The sequence below is a fragment of the Stegastes partitus genome, unplaced genomic scaffold, assembly GCF_000690725.1.
Source record: "Stegastes partitus isolate 25-593 unplaced genomic scaffold, Stegastes_partitus-1.0.2 Scaffold603, whole genome shotgun sequence".
NCBI lineage: Eukaryota > Metazoa > Chordata > Actinopteri > Pomacentridae > Stegastes > Stegastes partitus.
The window spans coordinates 246,479-267,101 of NW_007578334.1; the positions used below are offsets into that span (position 1 = coordinate 246,479).

The 20,623-nt window shown below is 42.9% G+C and overlaps 1 protein-coding gene across 3 annotated transcripts in view; it reads left to right on the top strand.

Annotated features, from left to right (window-relative positions):
- Positions 1–20,623, top strand: part of ppp1r9a (protein phosphatase 1, regulatory subunit 9A) — a 61,941-nt gene that overhangs the window by 6,960 nt on the left and 34,358 nt on the right. Inside the window, exons 1-4 of one of the 3 annotated variants that reach the window (XM_008289282.1) lie at positions 434–644; positions 2,011–3,539; positions 15,619–15,751; positions 16,522–16,642. In XM_008289282.1, coding sequence (XP_008287504.1) covers positions 2,154–3,539; positions 15,619–15,751; positions 16,522–16,642 — 1,640 coding nt within the window. In that variant the 5' untranslated portion in view covers positions 434–644; positions 2,011–2,153. Of the gene's footprint in view, positions 1–433; positions 645–2,010; positions 3,540–15,618; positions 15,752–16,521; positions 16,643–20,623 lie in introns of those variants that run through there. The other 2 variants (XM_008289280.1, XM_008289281.1) reach the window with 2 other exon arrangements.

The following is a 20,623-nucleotide window of genomic DNA, read 5'->3' on the forward strand; positions in this document are numbered from 1 at the left end:
CACCTCACTTTGAGAACCCCTCCTCTAATTTGAAGGCACATCACAGAGGCCGGAGTGGTCCTTGACCCTGTGCACCCCACCCAAAGCCCACTGATGAACAATAAGCAGCCAGTCAAGTTACTGTGTGTTGGTATTTATGCCAGACTGCAGCTCGCTTCAAGCCCCCACCTCCTCTCCTCCCTCCTCACCTCCCCTCCTCCGCGCAGCAGATTATCGGACCGAACCATTGCCGCAGTTCAGGTTTTAACACCTGTCACATGAGGCTGTCCGTTTGCAAACCGGCGGCTGTGGCTGCAGCCCAGTAAGTTCACTCCGCCACACTGCGGACGTACGTCGGACGCTGCCGTCCTGCAAACGCCGCCACGGTGCAGCTCTCAGCGAGACGAGCTGCCAAATTGCACCGACACCCCCATTGTGCGGCTGGCAGCATCACCCCGCTGCCTGCAATGGCGTTGTAGCGGCTTCCAGTGTGTCCGAGCGTCTCCGTAGTGGCGATACCGTCCGCCCGGACTATTTACGAGCGAGGCGGAGAGATGTTATCATCGACAGGGTGTTTTTGCAGCCAGAGCATCATTTGTCACAAGTTTGCCCCGTGGATTGCATTTTATTTCTATCACGCGTCCATCGAAGCCGGAGCCATGAATGTAAGTCTGACTCTTTTGTTTTTGTAACAGTGAAGCAACATCGCTGTGGTTTGTGGTTAACAGTTAAGTTCGGCTTTTTTGTTGTTGTTGTTTGTTTTGCAATCACCGGGGAAAGGTCAGTCGTTTGTGGCTCTTGCAGAAATGTGCGAGAGATGGGGAGGAATGGATAAGATGTTAAACGGTGTCAGAAAGAGAGGAAACCTGAGCTGTCATGTTGTGTGCGGTGTGGCTGATGTGCGCCTGTTTGTCTGATCCACTGACACAGTCTTTAAGGCTCAATTTTATCTTTCATCTTTCACCTCCAGCGGCATTTGCCTTCATGTGCAATGTCCTCAAGTTCAAACGGATGATTTAGTTATTTCTTTATTTTTTTCTGGTCTCAAAGATTCTCACATAGGTGGACCAGCAAGAGTCCAGCATGGTGAATCATGAATACTGAACCAGGACATTTAGGTTTCAGTCACTGCTGCTGCTGTTGCTGCTGCATCTATACCATCCATGCTGAGGGCTACAGCACAGCCTAGGTTAATGGATTCTCTGTGTCCCAGATTAATGTTTTTTTTTAGATTTATTGTGTCATATTTCATCTCTCCCTGTGTGGATGCATTCCCAAACAGGATTAAACATTAATGGCTGTAGGTATGGAATATTTAACTGCCACCATGAGCCAGCTACCAACTCACTATTACTGTAATGGTGGGCAAAGGCCTTTCATTAAATGTTTTTTTTCTTTTTAGTCTGCAGGGATGGTATTAACATAAATCTGTGAGTGCATCCAGCAACGCTTTCTCTGAACAGTAAAGGTTGTGTCAACCATGTATGGCTGTGTTTGAGGGCTGACATTTAGTAGATACCACCATAATGTCAGTGATGCTTTAGAGAGCCGAGGGATGTCTTAGTGTGCAAGGGTCACAGCTTACTATAGAAAACAGAGGGAGGGGGAGAGGAAGTGTGCAATGTTTTCCACAGCGTAGCACCATTTTAAACAAAAAGAGTGCAAATCTTTACAATGATGTCCACAGTAAGTATTGATTTGAGAAGGTTAACAGCTCAGGAATACTGAATGCACAGCATCATCAGAGTGCTTTCACAGCCCAATAGGCTTTCATAACTACAGTAGTAGAGAGCTTTCAAATCGTACGTCAGTAGTTGTAGTTGATTTGGTCCCCATGTTCTCAAAGAGGGTTATTGAAGGTGAACATGATGTGTTTTTAAAATTTGTAACTAACATTTTGAATAAAAAGTGCCAATTTCCGTTTATGTGATATTGTTGTGCACCTCGTCAAGTACTCATCTCTCTTGAATGTACTTCATGCAGCATTACAAAATGTTTCCATCTTTTTAATGTCTCTTTTCATCTCCGCAGGTGTGAATGGGCCGGAAGGAACTATAACATCAGTTGGGTCAGATTAAACGGCGCTGCAGTAGGTCAAAGTAGACTCCCTCACTCCCACGCTCTAATGAGGCCACGGCAATGCTGACATCTCCTCTGAATCCAAAGACCTCATCATGCTGAAGACGGAGGCCTCGGGGGAGAGGACGAGCCTCCGGAGTGCCTCCCCCCACCGTAATGCCTACCGGGCTGAGTTTCAGGCGCTCAAGAAGGCCTTCGACCAGCCTCGGATCGATGGAGACTCAAAGCCCAAAGACCTCGAGCGGGTTAAACAACCGAGGGGCCGCCAGTATGGCACCCATGTCAGCCGCATTAAGGACATGTTCATGCAAATGGGCACAGAAAGTGCAACAGCCAAGTCCAGGGGTCGTGAAGAAACTTCACCACAAAAGCTGGTGAAGCCCACCAACTTCATCAACAAGGCTGATGGAACTGTGATAAAACTCCAGCATTCCTCGTCGGCTGAAAGGGTTGGAGGTGCTGGGGCAAAGTTCTCTGAAACCAGGAAGCTATTTGAACAGCAGTCACGAGACCAGTCCCAATCACCAGTCTTTCCCTACGGACGTGAAAAAAGGGGCTCCCATGAGCACCTCGATGACTGGCGAGGGGCGAGATCCAACCGAGGCAGTACAGACTCCTTGGACTCACTGTGCTCCAGAACAGAGGCGTCCTCACCAACCGTCAGTCAGCTCAGTGCTGTTTTTGAAAATGCCGACCACAACAATCAGAGTGTTACCTACAGAGGAGTCACCAGAAGAGCCCTCTACTCACCTGACGGATTCCACCGCCACGGGGGTGATCTCAGTGAGGATGATTCACGACAATCTCCAGTTCGTGGAAGCTACCGGAACAGGACAGGGGGCAAGTTTCCCACATCCTCATCTTCTGAGGACCTCCTAAGCCCCAGTCCTGGGGCAGAAGCTTCCGAACTGAAATCGGAGACTCCACAAGAAGAAGAAGAAGCCCAAGACAAAGCTACAAGAGGAGACAGACAGCATTTGTCTGGCGCCACCACCAATGGTAGCCAGGTTAATGGCTCTTGTGAGGAAGAGGAGAAACCTTCAGACACAAGAAATCATACCGAGGATCTAGGGGTCTCAAAATCCTCTAAACCTGCACATGGTACTGTGATTACCAACAAATCTTCTGAAGATGCCACTCGCGAGATGCTACCGACCCCAACTACACCACCTAGGGAAAGCCAAGAGGATGGGGAGGCTTCAAAGGAAGACAAGCCCTCCGAATCTCCCAAGGACCAGATGGAAGAGCCTGACGAGGAATACACTGGGAATGAGCGTGTGATTTTTAACGCAGATGGTGACGCCTGTTACCAGGGTTGGGGGGAAAGCTGCACAGATCCCGAGGATGACCTCTACGGCGACGATGAGGATATTGTCTATGACCCGGGTTCTGATCTGACAGAGATTCCTGGCCTGCCACAGGAAAACAAAGAGGACATCCCCCCGAAGAGGAAGATTCGCTTCAGCACTGCTCCAATTACAGTAAGCTGAATGCTCTACAAAAGTGTTGTGGAAACCTAAATTGTGTAAACACACTGAGCACAATCCAACATAAAAGCCCTTGTGCAGCTGTGATCAAAACTAGGTTAAAACAACAGAGAACTAATAGTGTATTCAGAGCTCTGTTTTTATGGGCTTTATTTATAGTTACCTTTACTCTTTGTGGTTAGCTTTGTTGTTTGAATATACATTTTTATGAGGTTGTGTGATCCTCATAAAAGCATCTGACCTCAGTCATTTTTATCCTTGTAAGACCTCTAATGTCTTTCAGTTAAGATTTTCTTCCTTTAATTTATTCTGGTTTATAGCAGAGATAAGATATCAAATTATTCTGTATCGTAGGTGTTGCTCTGTAACGGTAAAGGTCGTAGCTGTTTTGTGATGCAGAGCTTGAGGGTCAAAGCATCGCCCTCTGCGAATTTGACATGTTCATGAGCTGAACATCTGTGCATGTGTTAGTCATGCTGGTTCTGCACCCACACAGTTTTCACACAAGATACCGTTTGTTTTTTCAGTCTCATGTCTTCTCTTTTTTTTTTTTTTTTTAAAATCAGGAGGCCATTTGTGAAGCTGTTTGGTGAGGATATTTTTTTCACATTACAGTGACAGAGTCTTCACAAATCTGTCAAATATACCATGTATTCAGCATAACAGACTCATAATGAGTGTGTTTATTGTGTCACGTTGTTGTTTTGCACAGCAAGGTGAGATGTAGAGAATAGCTAGAAATTACATGCATCTTTATCATCCATACCACTGGGTGGGAATGAAAGGGCAAATAAGGTTTTTGCTCACTGTAAAAAAGCATTGTTTGTGGTGACAGTGAACAGCTCCCACTAAGTTTATTTTCCAGCTATTGAGTCAGTTATTCAAGATTTTTACATCTGTTAATGGAATTATCTTTACTATGGTATTTGTTGCACCTACCTTGGAGTTTTTTGATGTTTTCAGTGCTAAGTTGCACACAATGCAGCCAGTGTTGTTTGTGGATGGATTTGTAAGATTATGGGAAATATTTCTCAGCCTTTATCCACAAGTATTTAGAATCAAAAAGCTTAACAGTTGTAGTAGTAAACAACATGCTTTATGTTGCCCCTTTTCTGTTTTTTTTGTTCTCCGTAGTTTGATTTGCCAATGAAATCTATTTTTATTTGTGATATTATCAGCCTGTTGACACACGTTTGTGTTAGTGCATGACGGGGAGCACAGAAGTAAATGAGAGATTAAGGTTTATGCATGAAAGACCGAACCAACGTTAACACAAACATTCCACAGGTTGGGAATCAATCCTATTAACATGTTGTAATGAGCCAGAACAATTAGCCCAGTTATTCAGCGGAGAAAACGTGATGTTAGCTAACTAATTACTCCGCAATGTCTCTGCAAAGTCTATTTTTTTGCTTTTTCTCTCTATAAGAACCCATTACACACACACACCTTCAAAATGCAACGTTAGTACTATTTTGATTGTATTCTTTGATTATAGTCATAAAGATTCACATCTAATCACTACATAATCTGGCTTTCGTGTAATACTAAATGTGATATACAACATTTTTTTTTTTTAATCAGTCCAAAATCTAAGTTGAAATAGGCCTTATCTTGATAGTAATTTTGCAACTTTCATTTTCACTACAGTGAAATACTACAAAGCTTGTTGTCCCATTTAGGTTGAACAGGCGGAGAGTATGCTTCTCTGTTGTTGTCTGTCGATTCAGGCCTTCTGTTTTCCATGAAAAGGACTGACGCTCATTCATCATATAGAATATTCAACAGACAAACTGCCCCCACCCCTACAACGACGCACACGCACAATTAGACATGCGCCCCTCCCACCTCTCCATCACACCCCCTCTTCTCAGCACACGAGGAACAAACAGGGTTCTGTCTTTTGTTCGTCTATATAGTGAAAGACACAAAGCTATTTTCTCAGCCCTCAGCCCCGCACGAGCCCAGCTTGACCCCTGTGGGTGGAGACTGTAGAGAAGGTCTTTGGAGAAAAAAAACCTGACGACTTATCATCTAATACTTAACGCTCCCTCCTCTTTGTGTAATGTTTTTTAGTCCTGCCCATCCTGTCTGGTAAAGCGGATAAACCATTTCAACATCCCAGCTTTGAAAGCTTAATTAATTTAGACATCTTCCCGGTAGCTACGGGGAAAAGTTGACCAGTGTTTCGGCAACATTTTGTAAACATGTACTCTGACTTCTGTTTGAAATGAAGACTAGCAGGTCCAGAAATCTAGTTTTTTGGCAGCTTGGCTCGACTGGAGGCAGAACTTGTTTTTGGGTTCACCACTTCGCTCCAGAATAACCACTATTGGATGGATTGCCATGAAATTCCTTTGAGATATTGATGTCTGCCTCAGGATAAACTCTGTTAAATTTGATGATCCTCTGACTTGTTATTCAAAATCCTCATCAGGTCAAAATCTGTCCGACTGGTTCATCACCAAATGTTTTCGAAACTAATGGCATTCCTATTGGTCTTAGCTTTCCTAGCACATTAGAGTTGTCAATGGGAAAATGTCACCATGCCGGGATTAACATGTAGCTCAGATTCTGCTGTGCCTACAGTAAGTACATCCTCACGGAGCTGCTTCTGTAAACACTAAAACATCCTCACTGACCCGGGGAGAAGCAACTGCTTTGAGCTATCAGAGGCTAAGGCAGCCTGCCATCCAGAAGGCACTGACCTACAGAGGAGAATCAGGTCTCATGTTAAGTCAGGCAGCTGATTTTATCCTTGACATTCGTACTTTTAGTTTGGTTGTCCAGTACGCGCCGTAGAGATTAATCTGGCAGCATTAAAGTACATTTACTCTTCTATCGCACTTTAGATGCACTCTACTGTCAAAGTGTGTTCAGTGCTGCTGGTATGACATTGAGAATACAAGGTGTTATCTGAATGTAGTGTTCAGTTCCCTTTTCTAGTTCTCTCAGGTTTGAACTTTTGCAGCCTTGATCGCGTATAGATCCCCAAAACTTTTAACCGTCTCCAGTCTAACTTGTTGCCGATTTCTTTCCATGCAGTGTGTTTTCTTTCTCTCTTTATTGAACCGCACCCCGGGAGTTTGACAGAAGTCGTCTTCTACCTCTGCACGCTGTCTTGCTGTGTCAGTCTCCTCTTGTTTTCCTCTCCTCCTCTCTACGTGAATGGCATTTAATGTCACCTTTTTAATGACACTTTCTGTGCCTGGAGAGCAACTGCAATTTCATCAGTCGAGACACTGCAATATCTTAATAGAATTAAGCAGATGTGATGAGTGGAGCACCATTTAAATGGCCACTGAAGTGGCTCTGTAATCAGCCCCTACACTCTGCATGCTGCCTGTTACCGGATCAAAGAGACTGCCGTTTTGTCCATTAGTTTCTGCTGCTGCACCGTTAGTGGAATGCTGAGTAGCATGGATCTGAGCTCAGAGCCATAATCAATATGATAGATGTGTGTCACTCCTCTTATCTGTAGCAAAGGTTTGGTAGATGCAATACTTGTACTTTTTTTGTGGGTGTCTTTCACTCAGTGTTTTGCCTGCTGTGTTGTTCTGCAGCACAGAAGGGCCGGTGGTGCCAGTTAATTTTCTGTGGACTAAACATCTGGGCCTTAATGAGTTTCTTGAATTTGGAGATTTAGTTCCCTAGACTTAAAAGGATGTGATGTATACACAGGATGATGTACTGTCACTGAGTCATTTGGATCCAACCGATATGTTCATACTTGCAGATTAGATCCCACTGCAAACATTTGGTTGCACAAACAACCTACACACATTTTCTCTGTGTACTTTTGCCGTATGCGTGTTTGTATCTCCGGCTGCAGTATATAAATCCAATTCTCAGACTCATCTTGCACTTTACTGGAGCATGAAAGAACATAAAGACAAAGTTGCTGATGCAGAAAAATTGAGAAAATACCAACTTACATCTTCCCAGTGCCGCTCCTCAGACTTGCCAGGCATTAAGAGATGGTTATTTCTCTTGAGACTTTGGGGCTCATTTATCTGCCTTTAATACAGCACACGACAGTGGAGGCTCACTGCTTTTTGTCATGATGTAACCCCTGGCCTTTTCTCACCTTCTGTACGTGACAGTTTATCCGACAGTGTTGGATAAACTGTCCAACAATGTTGGATAAACTGCACATAGATCAACGGTGCATGTTTGCTTCCAAAGCCATCCTTATCTGGAGCATCACCTCATACAGTTGTCTTGTCAAGCCAAATCAAATTAGATGGCCTGTAGCCAAGAACTTTGCTTTCTGACCATGTTTTCTGAGAGAAAGGATTACTCTACTTTAGGGCAGTATGTCTGGGTGATGATATATGTGTAACAGCACTGCTCGACTTTTGGATCCAATTCTGACATGGATTTTGGCAATGTCATTTGTAAACAGTATTTATGTCTGCAACAGTATTGCTACAGCTTAGTCTCCTTAAGTCTTAAGCCATGTTGCAGAGGATGACTGTTCAGCTAAAAATCAGTTTTGCAGTTTACTCTTTTCCAATCAATAAGTCAAAGTTAGGGGTTGAACAGTGTGTTTTTGTTTTTAGTGCGGATACTTAGAACATACATGCTACAAAAATAAAATAATTTGTCATTTAAAATAACACAAACTTCAACACAAAACTTTGTTGAAAGGCATTTCTTTATTTGTGTTGTCCATATGTTTAAATAAAAGACAGCTTTTCAATATTTGTCCTTCGCTGTCGATTGGCTATTACTCATGACATGTAGCCAATCAGGTAGTGATGTTGGTGGGACATTGCTTGAGTCTACAGAGGGACTACAGAGCCAAAGTGGCACATTTTTAAATTAATTAATTGCAAATTGGCAAAAAAAATGTCAATAACTTAAAAAAAATGCTGAAAATCAAATCCAATAATCGGTGAATTTCTAGTCAGAATCTGTGAAAACACAACTCATTACAGATGTTTATACCTAAAAGCTGCTGTTAAACTTCCATTACAGAACTTTCTGGGTCTGTACATCAGCTGCAGCATCACTCCATACACAACTCATCTTGTGCCCTGAATTCTGGTGTTTTCCCTCTGTGAGCTGGATGAAGCTGGCTGTCAACTTTCTCATTATGCAATCTGTGACTGGTTACAATGGGAGACAACAGAGTTTTGTTGGAAGAGAGTTCCACCACTCTGCAACAGCAAAACTATATAACAGCTGACATTTTGGTTAGAAAGGCAAAAGCAGTTTTTTTGTAAAGCTTCTTTCGGGGAGGCTAAGTGAAAAATCTTCAGCTCATAAACTAGACAAAATATCTGGAAGTAGAAGCGATATTATGTGGATATTTGTGCCGAAAGGTCAGCATAAACAATCCAGCAGTGGTTTTAGATATTATTCAGCCCAAACATGTTCTGCAAAATGTTGTGTTTTTGTGTAGTAATCATGCTGTCATTGGAAAAACAAATCATCATGACGCCAAGGATTTTTCCTCCCCCTCTTATCTCTGACAGGTACAACTGCTCTTGACTGGGGTGTTGGGTATGTGTGTGTTCGTGCGCGCATGTAGCTTAGTCACTCCATTATTAATGCAGCTGTGTTTTTGTTTGCTTGTTTCGGTGCCACCTGATCCTCCCCAGGGGATGCATTTTTAATGATCCAGGAAAGGCGAGATGCGCCTTGTGGTTTTTTTGAGGCTGGTCAGTTGCCACGCAGCATACTGTGTCATGAACCGTCATCCATCCCCCACCTACCCAATCTGGTCCCGTGCTAATGGCATTATCAGTGCGCTGTCAGTTTTTATCGCAGTTAAAAAAAAATAAAAAAAACTGCACAGAACACAGTGTTTCGGTGACACAATGTCCTCAGTGTTTGCTAAGCTCGCGCTCAGACTGCTGCACTGTCGCTACGTCTCTGTAGTGAGTCAGAAGCACAATTAAGGTGAACTGATTTCAACTTAATCAAACGCTAGCAGCCATTAGACTGATTTTTGTCCTGACTAAGACAATTTTAGGGATGTGTGCCACATTCACAACAGTCCAGATCCCACAGAGTGGTTATTATGCTTTGTAGAAATATGGTCCCACACTCTGCCAAGTCATTATCACAGCCTAATGAATTGCATAGCATAGCAAGTGGGCCCGTGCTGTAACAAGCAACACGTTGTTGTGTTACTTCTGATTCTTGCCTCCCACTCACTTTACAAGCTATGATAATATTCTCAGCCCCCTTGTTTAAAGCCGGCCCCTTCTTCTTTTTCTTCTCTCTGTGCGTCTCTTGTCTTGGAGTTGGCCCGTGGCTTGGTTGGTTGGTGGGAGTTGTAGCACCCAGTGGTATTATGCCATAAACAGTAGACTGAAAGGCATTCTTTAGGGGAAGACAAAAAAAACAAGCCTGCTACACACACAGCAGATGGAAAAACTCTGAACTGCTCATTTTTGATAGTAACACAACTCTGAAATTACACTTTAATTGCATTTTTACAACATTGTCACAGTTTTTTCTTTCAAAGATGTTCACTTGTCTAAAGAGTGTCTTTTCCGTATGCAGAAGCTGCATCTGAGGTTAAAAAAAGAAACGCTGACTTGTACGATTGTGGTTTTTCCCTGTCAGTGTCACTTCCTCAGATGAGACATGAAGCATGTCAAGAAGACAGAAAGGTCGGCCTTGAATTCACTGTAAATCCCTGCATGTTCTCGACTCTCGCGGCGTACCGGATGCTACCGTTTGTTTTTCTCTTTTCTCACTCTCTCTTCTTCCCATCTCCACCTCTTTATATCTGTCAATCTCAGTCTGACATTAATTTATTTCCATCATCAGCAACTGTCTCGTCCCCTAAGAATCCAGACAGTTTCTTCATCACTTGTCACTTTTCCAGCCCGCTATGTGTTAGTATGTGTGTGTGTGTGTGGGTGGGTGGCCACAGGTAAAAGTAATGACATGCAAATGTGCTGAGGTGTCGCAGCAGAGCAGACTGTGTGTGTTTGTGTGATGGTGTGTGTGTGTGTGTGTGTGTGTGTGTGTGCCAGCCTGTAGTTAATCCACTGCAGGGTTTGCTGGGCTCGTGCCACAGCAATAGGAACATTTCTCCTGGGTTTTCCAGCCTCCTATTGCCCTGGGCAGCGTCCACTGTCTGGAAGGCGCAGGGCGGGTGACAGCACTGGCACCAATACACCGTCGGCCCAGTTTAATACCATCAGAGGCTGTTTGCCGGGAACGGGAGCCATGCCGTGCCATCTTAGGCAGGGACTCAGACAACCCTAGAGCAAATTACCCCAAGCCTCACCCGCTCCTCAGCTTTTTCTTTTTTTCATTTTCTTTTTTTTTTTATTTCCCTGTTATTGCCTGTTTCACTCTTCAATAGCCTTACTGTCTGCTGCTGCTCTGACCCATGAATCATATGAGTCATTCTGTTTCTCTCTCTCAGTGATATTGTCTTCCTTTTCATTTACTACTGCTTCATTTTCACAGCATCCTAAAGATTCCTGCATCTTCTTCTGCATCTCCCGTCTTCTACCCTCATCCTTGTCCTTCGCCACGTCCCCACCCTCTCATTTTACTAACCCCATCCCTTTTTTTTACTCTTTCTGCAGCTTCCCCTTCTATCTCCTCTTGTCTCAGTATTAACCCTTAACCAATCTGTTCCCATCAGGGCAGGCAGCAGCCACCCAAACAGACTGACTGAGGTCTGAAAACAGTGACTTGCATTTTGATTCTGCATGCATAAATGTTTAATAGATGCATTTATTTAGCATTTTAATTCAAAGGCTGTGAGCTACAATGCAAAGTTATTGTGATCATTAAGAGCAGTACTTTAAAATAGAATTAAATAACCAATCTTGTCAATGGCGGATGACCAGCCCTGTCTCCTGAGTTATACCAGCTATGTATCTATGCATGCTTGCATCCGCATACCTGTAATAGGCTTTCAATGGACTCGACAGTACACACATATAAAACCTGCATGCCTACACTCTCCTATTGTTATCACTGAAATGCCTGATTTGCATTTGCATTCTCTGCACATGCACCTAAACAGCCACAGACAAACACAAGGACAGAGAGAGACTCCTCGACTGAGGGAGAGGCCTCGCTTGGATTAAAGTCGGAAGTTTGGGGCATCCAGGCATCTGCAGTGTCAAAGCAGCTGCAGCGGCATCATCCACAGCTGACAATGAAACCGTATTTCAGAGGAGTCAAAGCAAACCCCTTCCGTCCTAATGCAAGGCAGACAGATAAGATAACAAGTCTGCCTGTCCAAGCAGAACCGCTGTCTGGTCTCCACTCAGCTGCCAGTAGTTCTGTTGTTGGAGGTTTGTTAACTGACTCTGTGTGTTTTGTGTCAGAGGCATTGATCAGTGTGCTGTGCGGATGATGGATGAGTAGAAGAAGAGGGGGAGAGATGTTGATACAGCACGAACGGCAAATTAATAGTGAGGAGAGGAAGCCATTACTCGACTTCACAGTTTGTATTTCAGATTTCTGAGCTACTTTGTGTTTGTGTATGGGCTTGTGGGTGGAAAAGAACTGATATGACACTAAAAATTACTGTAAGATGATGAATGCATTTACTGGCCCCCTGGACAGTCTTTACATAAACTGCACAAGAGTTCTAGGGTTTGATATTTTGGATTAAAACTTGCTGGCAAGAAGTCCTCGGCCAACACCATTGCACCGATTCCATATAAATGTTTATAACTGTTTTCTGAAAGTAAGGCAGCAATGTATCAGGTTTAAAATGTGACATTTTAGGGGAATATGCTTTTTTTAATCCAAAGTTAAGCTTGAAAGAAAGTGCAGGCAGTGCAGAAGAATATATTTACATGTAAATGGTTGTCTGTTGTGTTTAATCCTCCAAAAGACCGCTCCAATTCAGCTCCAGAGGGGCACCACATGGGGAGACGGCCCATTATACTCCAGTCCATTTTTAGTGGCAGTCCTTGTGTGAAGCCTCTTCAGTAAAAAACTGAATTACAGTTGAGCATAATGAAGCACCTCAGCAAATCCCAGCTGCACTTGAAAATGAAAACGTGAAGATGTTTGTCATCGTGACGTGTTGAGGATTTAGATTTCACACCGTTATTAACAGATAATGGTGGAATGCTCTGACTTTGACTACTGTTTCCAGGGATAGCTTTATTGGATTATGCGAGTAAACATATTGATATGCATCTAATTGTGTTTGGTGGAGCTGTCAGGTTTTATTTTGTGTCGAGCCAGTCTCAGAATACAGGCCGTGGTGGGTTGTGTCGGCTCTGCCAAGCTTCGTCCTGTGTTGATTAATGGCGCCTCACGTGAAATGAAATTAAAACCTCTTTTCTGAGTAACCTGCACTTAAAAATTGTTCATGCAGGACAGGAACACACAGCATAAATGGTATATAGGTAATTTAGTGGCCGATTGAATGCCTGTGCTTTTAAAATATTGCCGTTATGCACGTGTGTCCAGCAGTGATAACAGTCTGACCCACAGCTGTCTGGTCTGGTCGTACACTCGGGCCATTTTTCACCTCCCCATAGTAATAAAAGCAGCAGGCAGCGGTATCCTGCCACGCTGCCAAGGTTAAACGCACAATGGTGTACAAAATCATGTTCTTTCTTTCTATGCCTTTCTTCTCTTATCTCTCCACTGTTATTTCAGATCAAAAATTACTTCTTTGCCAGAACAAAATCCAATTATTGTCAGAGAACAAGAAGATATTATACAACCGATCTGAGAAGAGAAATGTGAACATTTCTCCTGAAAGTAACTGTGACTGAAGAAGGCGGTGCGATCAGTTATTAGTCTGCACTTGTTGACCTTTACAGCTCCTCTTTTATCCCTTCTTAAAGAATTTTTGGGCTGTGGTCTCGCTTTGGGAGTCTTAATGTTTACCAAATTGACTGAACACGGCCGTTTGGGAAACCAGTTGGTGTTTGGATAGGATGGAGATATCTACTGGTATTTTCCTTCTAGGGCCAGATAACCATCACATGCCTTTGTCTTGTGGGTAAATGCTTTTCATTTGATGGTGCAGCCTGTCTCTCTGTTTCTCTCTCTGCCTATCCATTCTTATTTCCCATGTGCATCCTGTTTCATTTATCCTGTCACTCCCTCTCTCAGTCACCGTTCCTCTCTTGTCCATCCTTTAGATATGCTGAATTCCCTCTCCTGCCCTTTTCTTATCTTTCTCCATCACTGCGCCTCTACCATCTCTTCCTCGCTTCTCTTTCCTCACAGATCCACCCTCATCTCTCCTCATCTTCCTATATGACCTCTCTCTTTCTCTCTCTAGTGACTGGCCACATGCTAATGTGTTTGTAGATAGTACACAGTGGCTGAGAGAGGCCATTAGAGAATGCACTGTCTGCCAATGGTGGCATCGCGTGCAGGACATCCAGGACAGTTCATGCGCTGGTGTTAGCATTCGTCAGCAGTGTGTGTGTGTGTGTGTGTGGGTGTGGATATTATGCGTCTGAAACTGTGTGTGTCTATATATATACATTTATATATACTGTATGTATGTGTTCCACTAATTGCTGAGTGTTTGTGTGTTTAAATCCAGCAATGCTCTGCACTCCGTTGCGTACACGTACGTGCGAGATTGCATCTATGTGTGTGCGTCTGTGTGCATGCAAGCGTTAATAATGCAGGGCTGTTGATCACACTGAATGATTGATGGCAGGGAGGTCATAGATAGAGCTCACGCAGGATCACACAGAGGAAAGAATAAAAAAAACAACCCTGGCAACATCACGCTATATCAATGCGCCCAAGCTGTGCGTACAACCAGCACACCGTGTCTTAAACACAATGCCATTTATTATTTACTGTAGTTTGTTGCATCTTTGTTATGTGGTAATCTATCAGTCAAACTGTACCTCTGCATGAAATGTTCTGACCAACTATTTTCATGCATTTTTAAGTTATGAACTTGTTTACCCGAATTATTTTTATCTGTCACAGTTCCAGTGAAACTAAAAGATTGATAACAGAAGCCTGCATTGCTTATTGTGCTAAGATGTTTCCAATTCTGCACACATAAAAGTGCCAACATATACAATATAAGTGACTAACACCAATCTGGCTGTGGGCTTAAATCAGTACAGGTGATATGACGTGACACCTTATTGATCGCCTCTGCGAACATGTGATCACAGATTAGCAGCGTGCAGCGTTGTCAATAACGCCGTTGATTGACGTCATTGGCTAAATGTGTAATACCCTCAAATCTTCGCCTGGAGAACACACTGTGTAGCAAATGTCACTACATTCTCAGGTTTTAATAATAGTAGCTGCACTCAGCGTGGGTGTGCAGGTGTCTCTCTGATGGAGAGATGTATAAACAGCCAGGATGATGCTTTTGCTGTCTTGCAGGCTTCCCTGTGCTCATCCACGCATGCTTATCCATCGGTGTAAAGCCTTTGCATACCCGTGCAACTCTTTCTTCAGTACCAGCAGCCAGTATTCTGCAGAACACCACACTATAGGTGTGTCAAGAGCATACACGCTGGAGTCAGAGTGTGCACAGCTCCCTCCCGTCCTTCCTCGGTGCAGAGAGCAGTGAGGATTGGGATGAGATGTGAAGTGACAGCTGACTCTTGCAGAGAAGGCGAGGTTCCTACGAGGACCACACAGCGTAGCGGAGGAGAGAGGCATCCCTGGCTTCCATCACCACATGACGTTTGTTGTTGGTTAACAGACAGATTTGTGGTTGTAGCTGTGGCTTTGTTGTGAAGGCCTTGTTTACCACAGTGTTGTTGGCTTTGTGTGGTAGATAATACTGCACAGAAGTACTTGGGTACATAAAAGCTCTTACTTATGCCCATTCATAGTCATAAACTTAAGGGAGCAGCGTTAATCCCTTGCCTGCAGAACAACCATTGTTAAATAGCAGTCGCTCGTCATATTTGTATGAACTGTAATTGTTGCCAGGTGCAGATTTGTAACCATTAGTTATGCAAAATCAAAACCCGTTCCTATTTAAGGCAGTTACTACAATATGATAATTTCTTTATGAAGCTCAAAGCTCTTTAATCATAGCCCTCAATCTAATCTGTCTCTGTAATGTGAACTGCTATATTTAATTGCGTGTCTCCACTGCCATTTCCTTGTGCTTTTTTTTCAGGTGTTCAACACCTACTCCAATGAGGACTACGACCGACGTAATGAGGAGGTGGATCCTGTGGCTTCCTCTGCCGAGTATGAGCTGGAGAAGAGGGTGGAGAAACTGGAGCTCTTCCCAGTGGAGCTAGAGAAAGGTGGGGGGAAAAAAAATAAAAAAATCTTAGAACATCTTAATGAGGAGGTGGATCCTGTCACTTAAACACCATACCCAATAGACAGAATCACCCACATATGGGATGTCACTGTTTTTTTTTAGTTATTGAAAAGTGTTTCTGTTATCCTCTTGTTGCCCAGGTTATTTCACCATTTCTTTATTTCAGTATTTTTTAATCCTTTTTTTTTTACCCACATTATAACTTCAACCTACTCCTGTCCCTGTTTGAAAGCAGCAATTCACCACAAATCCCACTAGATTACACTAAAAAGCACAGGAGTGCACAGTTTGTTCTAATTCTCCAGCATGAGCCACAGAGAGGTGATGTTGCATCTTTTCCACTTGTCTTGTCCTGTTTGGATTTTCCTTTGCTGAAATTCACTATTGCCAAGGATCTAAAATAGATTGACTGTACGTTGTAGGATTCCATCATCCACTCTCTGTTATGCAACCCTGACAACTCGTGAATAATTAATGCACAATGGGGATGGATGAAGGGAATTTCCCATCCAGCATATTCCCTTTTTATGTGCAGCCCAGCTCATGTCTTGTAGGTAGATGCCTGTCCCTCCAGTTAATTATTAAATCAGTTGTATTTCTGTTTGAATGTCCATATTATCTGCCATCTCAAACTATACTTACAATGTTGGTTGACTCCATTTTGGGTTTTCTCAGCTCAACGGAAAGTTAGGAAGCGAAAACACAAATATAGACATTTACACTTTAACTATGTATTCTTTATGTTTCCAGATGAAGACGGCCTGGGGATCAGTATCATCGGGATGGGCGTCGGTGCCGACGCAGGCCTTGAGAAACTGGGCATCTTTGTCAAAACTGTCATCGAGGGTGGAGCTGCTGAGAGAGACAGCAGGTGAGAGCTGCTTCTCCTATAGTGCACATCGCACATTTTTCCAACCAAAAAGTGGGTGTGGAGACAACAAACGGCATGAAAGATCAGTGTGTGCGAGACGAAAGACGCACTCATTGTAGAAAAATGCACACAAGAGTTAATCAGCTATTTAGTTCCTGCCACCCCTCCACCAGCACCACTCTGTCTCGCTCTCTCACACAGTCACACTCTGTCCCTGTCAGATTTAGCAGCAGGGGTTCGGATTAAATCCAGTGGGAGAGGCACAGTATGGGACGTGAAGTCTTATACACGGCTGTACGTGGTGCGGGATATGGAATGTGGATTAAGTGACAGAGACAGTTCACTATTTTATATGTGCTATACAGTATTATTGTATTATGCTGTATATTATTACTTCTCAGTTTGTCAGGTTTTCTGCACAACGCAACTGTTTCCCATATTCACAGTGTGTTTCTATCTCTGTCCCCGGATGATGCATGTGTGTGTTTGTGCATTATAAAGCGTGAACAGTGCAGAGTAAGCACTCAGCTAGGGGTAGAGGAGATGACAGCTTCTCAGCAGGCGAGCTGTGATTTTCTGCCTCTCAACCACAAGCTTCTACCTATTAGTGCGTCTGTGTGGTTCAGGTTCCCCATAAACAGATTAAAAAACAGATAGGCAGCTCCAATCAATGCAGTATGAGAGCAGTGAGCACGGTAAGCACTCCTCGCAGATTGGGAACCCTAATGCACCGGGGTTGTTTGCAGTAGGTGTGTTTTCTTTGGGGATTAGTTTTTCTTTTATGTCGCAGCCACGGTTGCCTTTTTCAGGAACACGACAGTGAGATTAGTTAAAATGTAGCGAGAAGGGAGAGACGGGGGGAGAGAGCAGCGGCAGAGAAGAAGCAGCTTGTTCAAAAGTGCGAAAAGTTGATCTGTTCTAAGATGACAGTCTCACTGACTCCAAAAAGTCTCATTTCACTCGGTGAGTGGAAGAAATAAGTATGGAGAGATCAGAGGAAGCTTGTGCAGGAGCTCAAGTTCAATACATTTATACGCCTGTAGATCTGAGCCTTTTCCTCGTTCATTTAAACTGAAAAAGTTCACTGGTTCTCAGTTCTTCCCTGTCTGTCCAATGTAGATCCTGCTGCGTTAATAATTAATGTGTAACTGAAAAGACAGGACCTGTGCTCTCCTTGATAAACTGTGCTTGCTTACGTTTTTAGCCATGCTAGAGGCATCGCTCTAAGGATGGCAGCCCCTTTGATTCAAAGGGAAACATCTCACTGTCGGCTGCCCTGTGGTGCTGCACGCTCATAATGATATTCATGGTCAGCGGTTGATGTAGTGTTTGGTGCTTTTTAGCAGGGCTATAGTGTCCTACCACACTAAACTAACATGGTGGCCATTATCAGTTCTAATTGCTTAAAATCTGAATGTTATTTTTGACTGATGTTACCATTTAGAACATTTTTAGGCTTTTTGGTTGGTAATGATGCATTTTTAAAAATTCTGTATCCGTGCTTAATATGAAACTGAGTATGCTAAGTACCTCCGTAGTCAGACTCCACTGAGTAGCAGAGTCCCAGATGAAGGCAGGAGCTAACAACAGGATATTCAAAGCTTGAATGCTGCTGGTGGTGGAGCAACAGTAGTAGATGTCTGATGGAGATGCCCTACACAAACTGGATGTTGTGTAGATGGGGAGGAGGAGGATTAACCGTCAAAAAATGACAGAATTACAAAGAGACAGGGTCTTGGGGGCTTATAGGACCAAAGAACATGGGCAGATGGATCATCGGACAAGTGTTATGACGTTAAAATTGAGTATGAAGTGATTTTGACAGCGTGGGAAAACTGAAGTCACAAAGAGAATAGAGCAGCAGGAACAGCCCATATTCACCAAAAGGAACAGAGAGAACACAGAGTTATTTTCATCACTGAGCTTCTGCATAAGCGTCTTATAATAAACATTCACAATTAGGTTATGCTTTTTAAAAAATATATAGTTTCACTGTTAGTTGAATAATATATGGAAAGCTTTATTTCATTCAGTTCAGTTAGTTTTCTTTCATTGTTTATCTTTGTGTATCTAGGATAAGATAAACTTTATTGATCCATTACCAGAGAAATTCACAGTGAAATTCAGAAAATCAGTTTTTTTGTTCCCCCGCCCCCCCCCAAAAAACTACAGATTTCTTTTCATGGTGTCATTGTGGCATAAGAGTTAAGACAACGCTATATATGTAGCTGCAAAGTTGCTTGTTTGATTATGGCTCTACCAACGAATCTTGTCTATATCTATCCTGTCAACAAAAGCAAACATGAAAATTTAGGGTTTTTTTTTAAAGGTTTAAAAAAATGTACTGAGAACCTAAACTATGAAAACAGATGGTTGAAGTGTATGTGATGGAACAAATACATTAAGGCTGACTTTATAATGATGTGTTCTATTTTATGCTTTTTCACACTATTCACATTCCTGTTCTTCTCACTCATCTAGCACGCCCTTCCTCTTTTAAACTTTGATTTATCTATTTGTCATTTATTTATTTATTTATTTATTTCCTATCTTAGTTTTTCAGGTTTTCGTGTTACTTGTTATATTTAGCTTTTATATTTGTAGTGTACATTTTTAGATGTCAAACCTGGTTAAAGAAAATTTAACATATTCCGTAAAAATTTATCTTTATTTTATAGGATGCGGCAATAAACAATTAAATATAGGTTGAAAAAAATAGGTGGACCAATATTGGATATCGAGTATTTTGTTGGACAGTTGGACTTTGCTTAGGATCACATTGATTTTCTTCAACTTACTCACTTGCTGGTATTACCAGTTTATAAAAACATGTCGGATGAAACAGTCACGGATTACAGTGTATACGTGACATTAATAACTTTCCAAAGTATGTGATAATTCTACCGGCGGTGTGGGCTGATCAAACAGAAACATCACACACTGTCAGATCTTTCCAGTGGTGTTTTGCTCTGAGTGACTATTCAGACTTCCCTGTTTTGCTGCAGGTCTTTCCGTAAACCGAGCCTTTTGTTTGTTTAGTTTGGCTAATGTGTTCCAACATTATATTGCATCATTTGTGCCTCTATTAGATACAGAAACAGAATTGCAAATCTGCAGTTCTGCCAGTGTCCTCATGATGGATTTCCTAATAAACCCTGATCACGTTATGAGCGAAATAAACCCAAGACTCGAGATATTAGCGCCCTGATGGCAATAAATACTTGATAACTTTTGCACATTCATTCACCCTGTAAGTGCTCACACTCTGACTCACACGCGGGTGAGGAGTCGCTATCCAGAGTGCGATTTCCTTCTGTCATTACCTCTCCTGCTATAGGGCTCTCCGTCTCTTGCTGAGTCGGACTTAATGGTCTGATGCGCACTCACGGGCAGACAGATAGATGGACTCGACTCACTGTTTCGTCTGTGAGCGCGCCGGGGTCAGATGAGGGCTGTAAGACGAAAGGTGTGTGGGTATTTTGGTTTATTTGCATTAACCGATATCCTCCTTTGTTGTCACTCGGTGTATTTTTTTTCCCTCGCTGACTCCGCTTGACAGTCGTATACCATCCAGCCTCGGCCACACAAAGCCACGTTATGATATTAGAAGCTGTGAAGGTCAGACGAGCGTCTGAGCCGCCGACAGACAACCAGCTCCGCTCTCTGTCTACCTGTCAGGCCGATGCGTCTCTATACATCCACATGACAGCTCTGGTTGATGTGTTGGGTGTCACGGTCGTATTAAATCCAGCTCGACAGCTGGCGTATGTTGTGACAGACTGAGAAAGGAGCTGAGAGGACACTGGTGAGAAAACATTCCTGAGTTTGGATCCGGTTCTTGCAGGAAATTAACAGCAAACACGTTGAGTTGGAAATTATATATTTAAGCTTGTAAGTCAATTAATTTTTACCAAGTGTTACAGTCGTATTTATTTTTATTTTATTTTATTTTATTTATTTTTTTTACTATATAGATGTGTG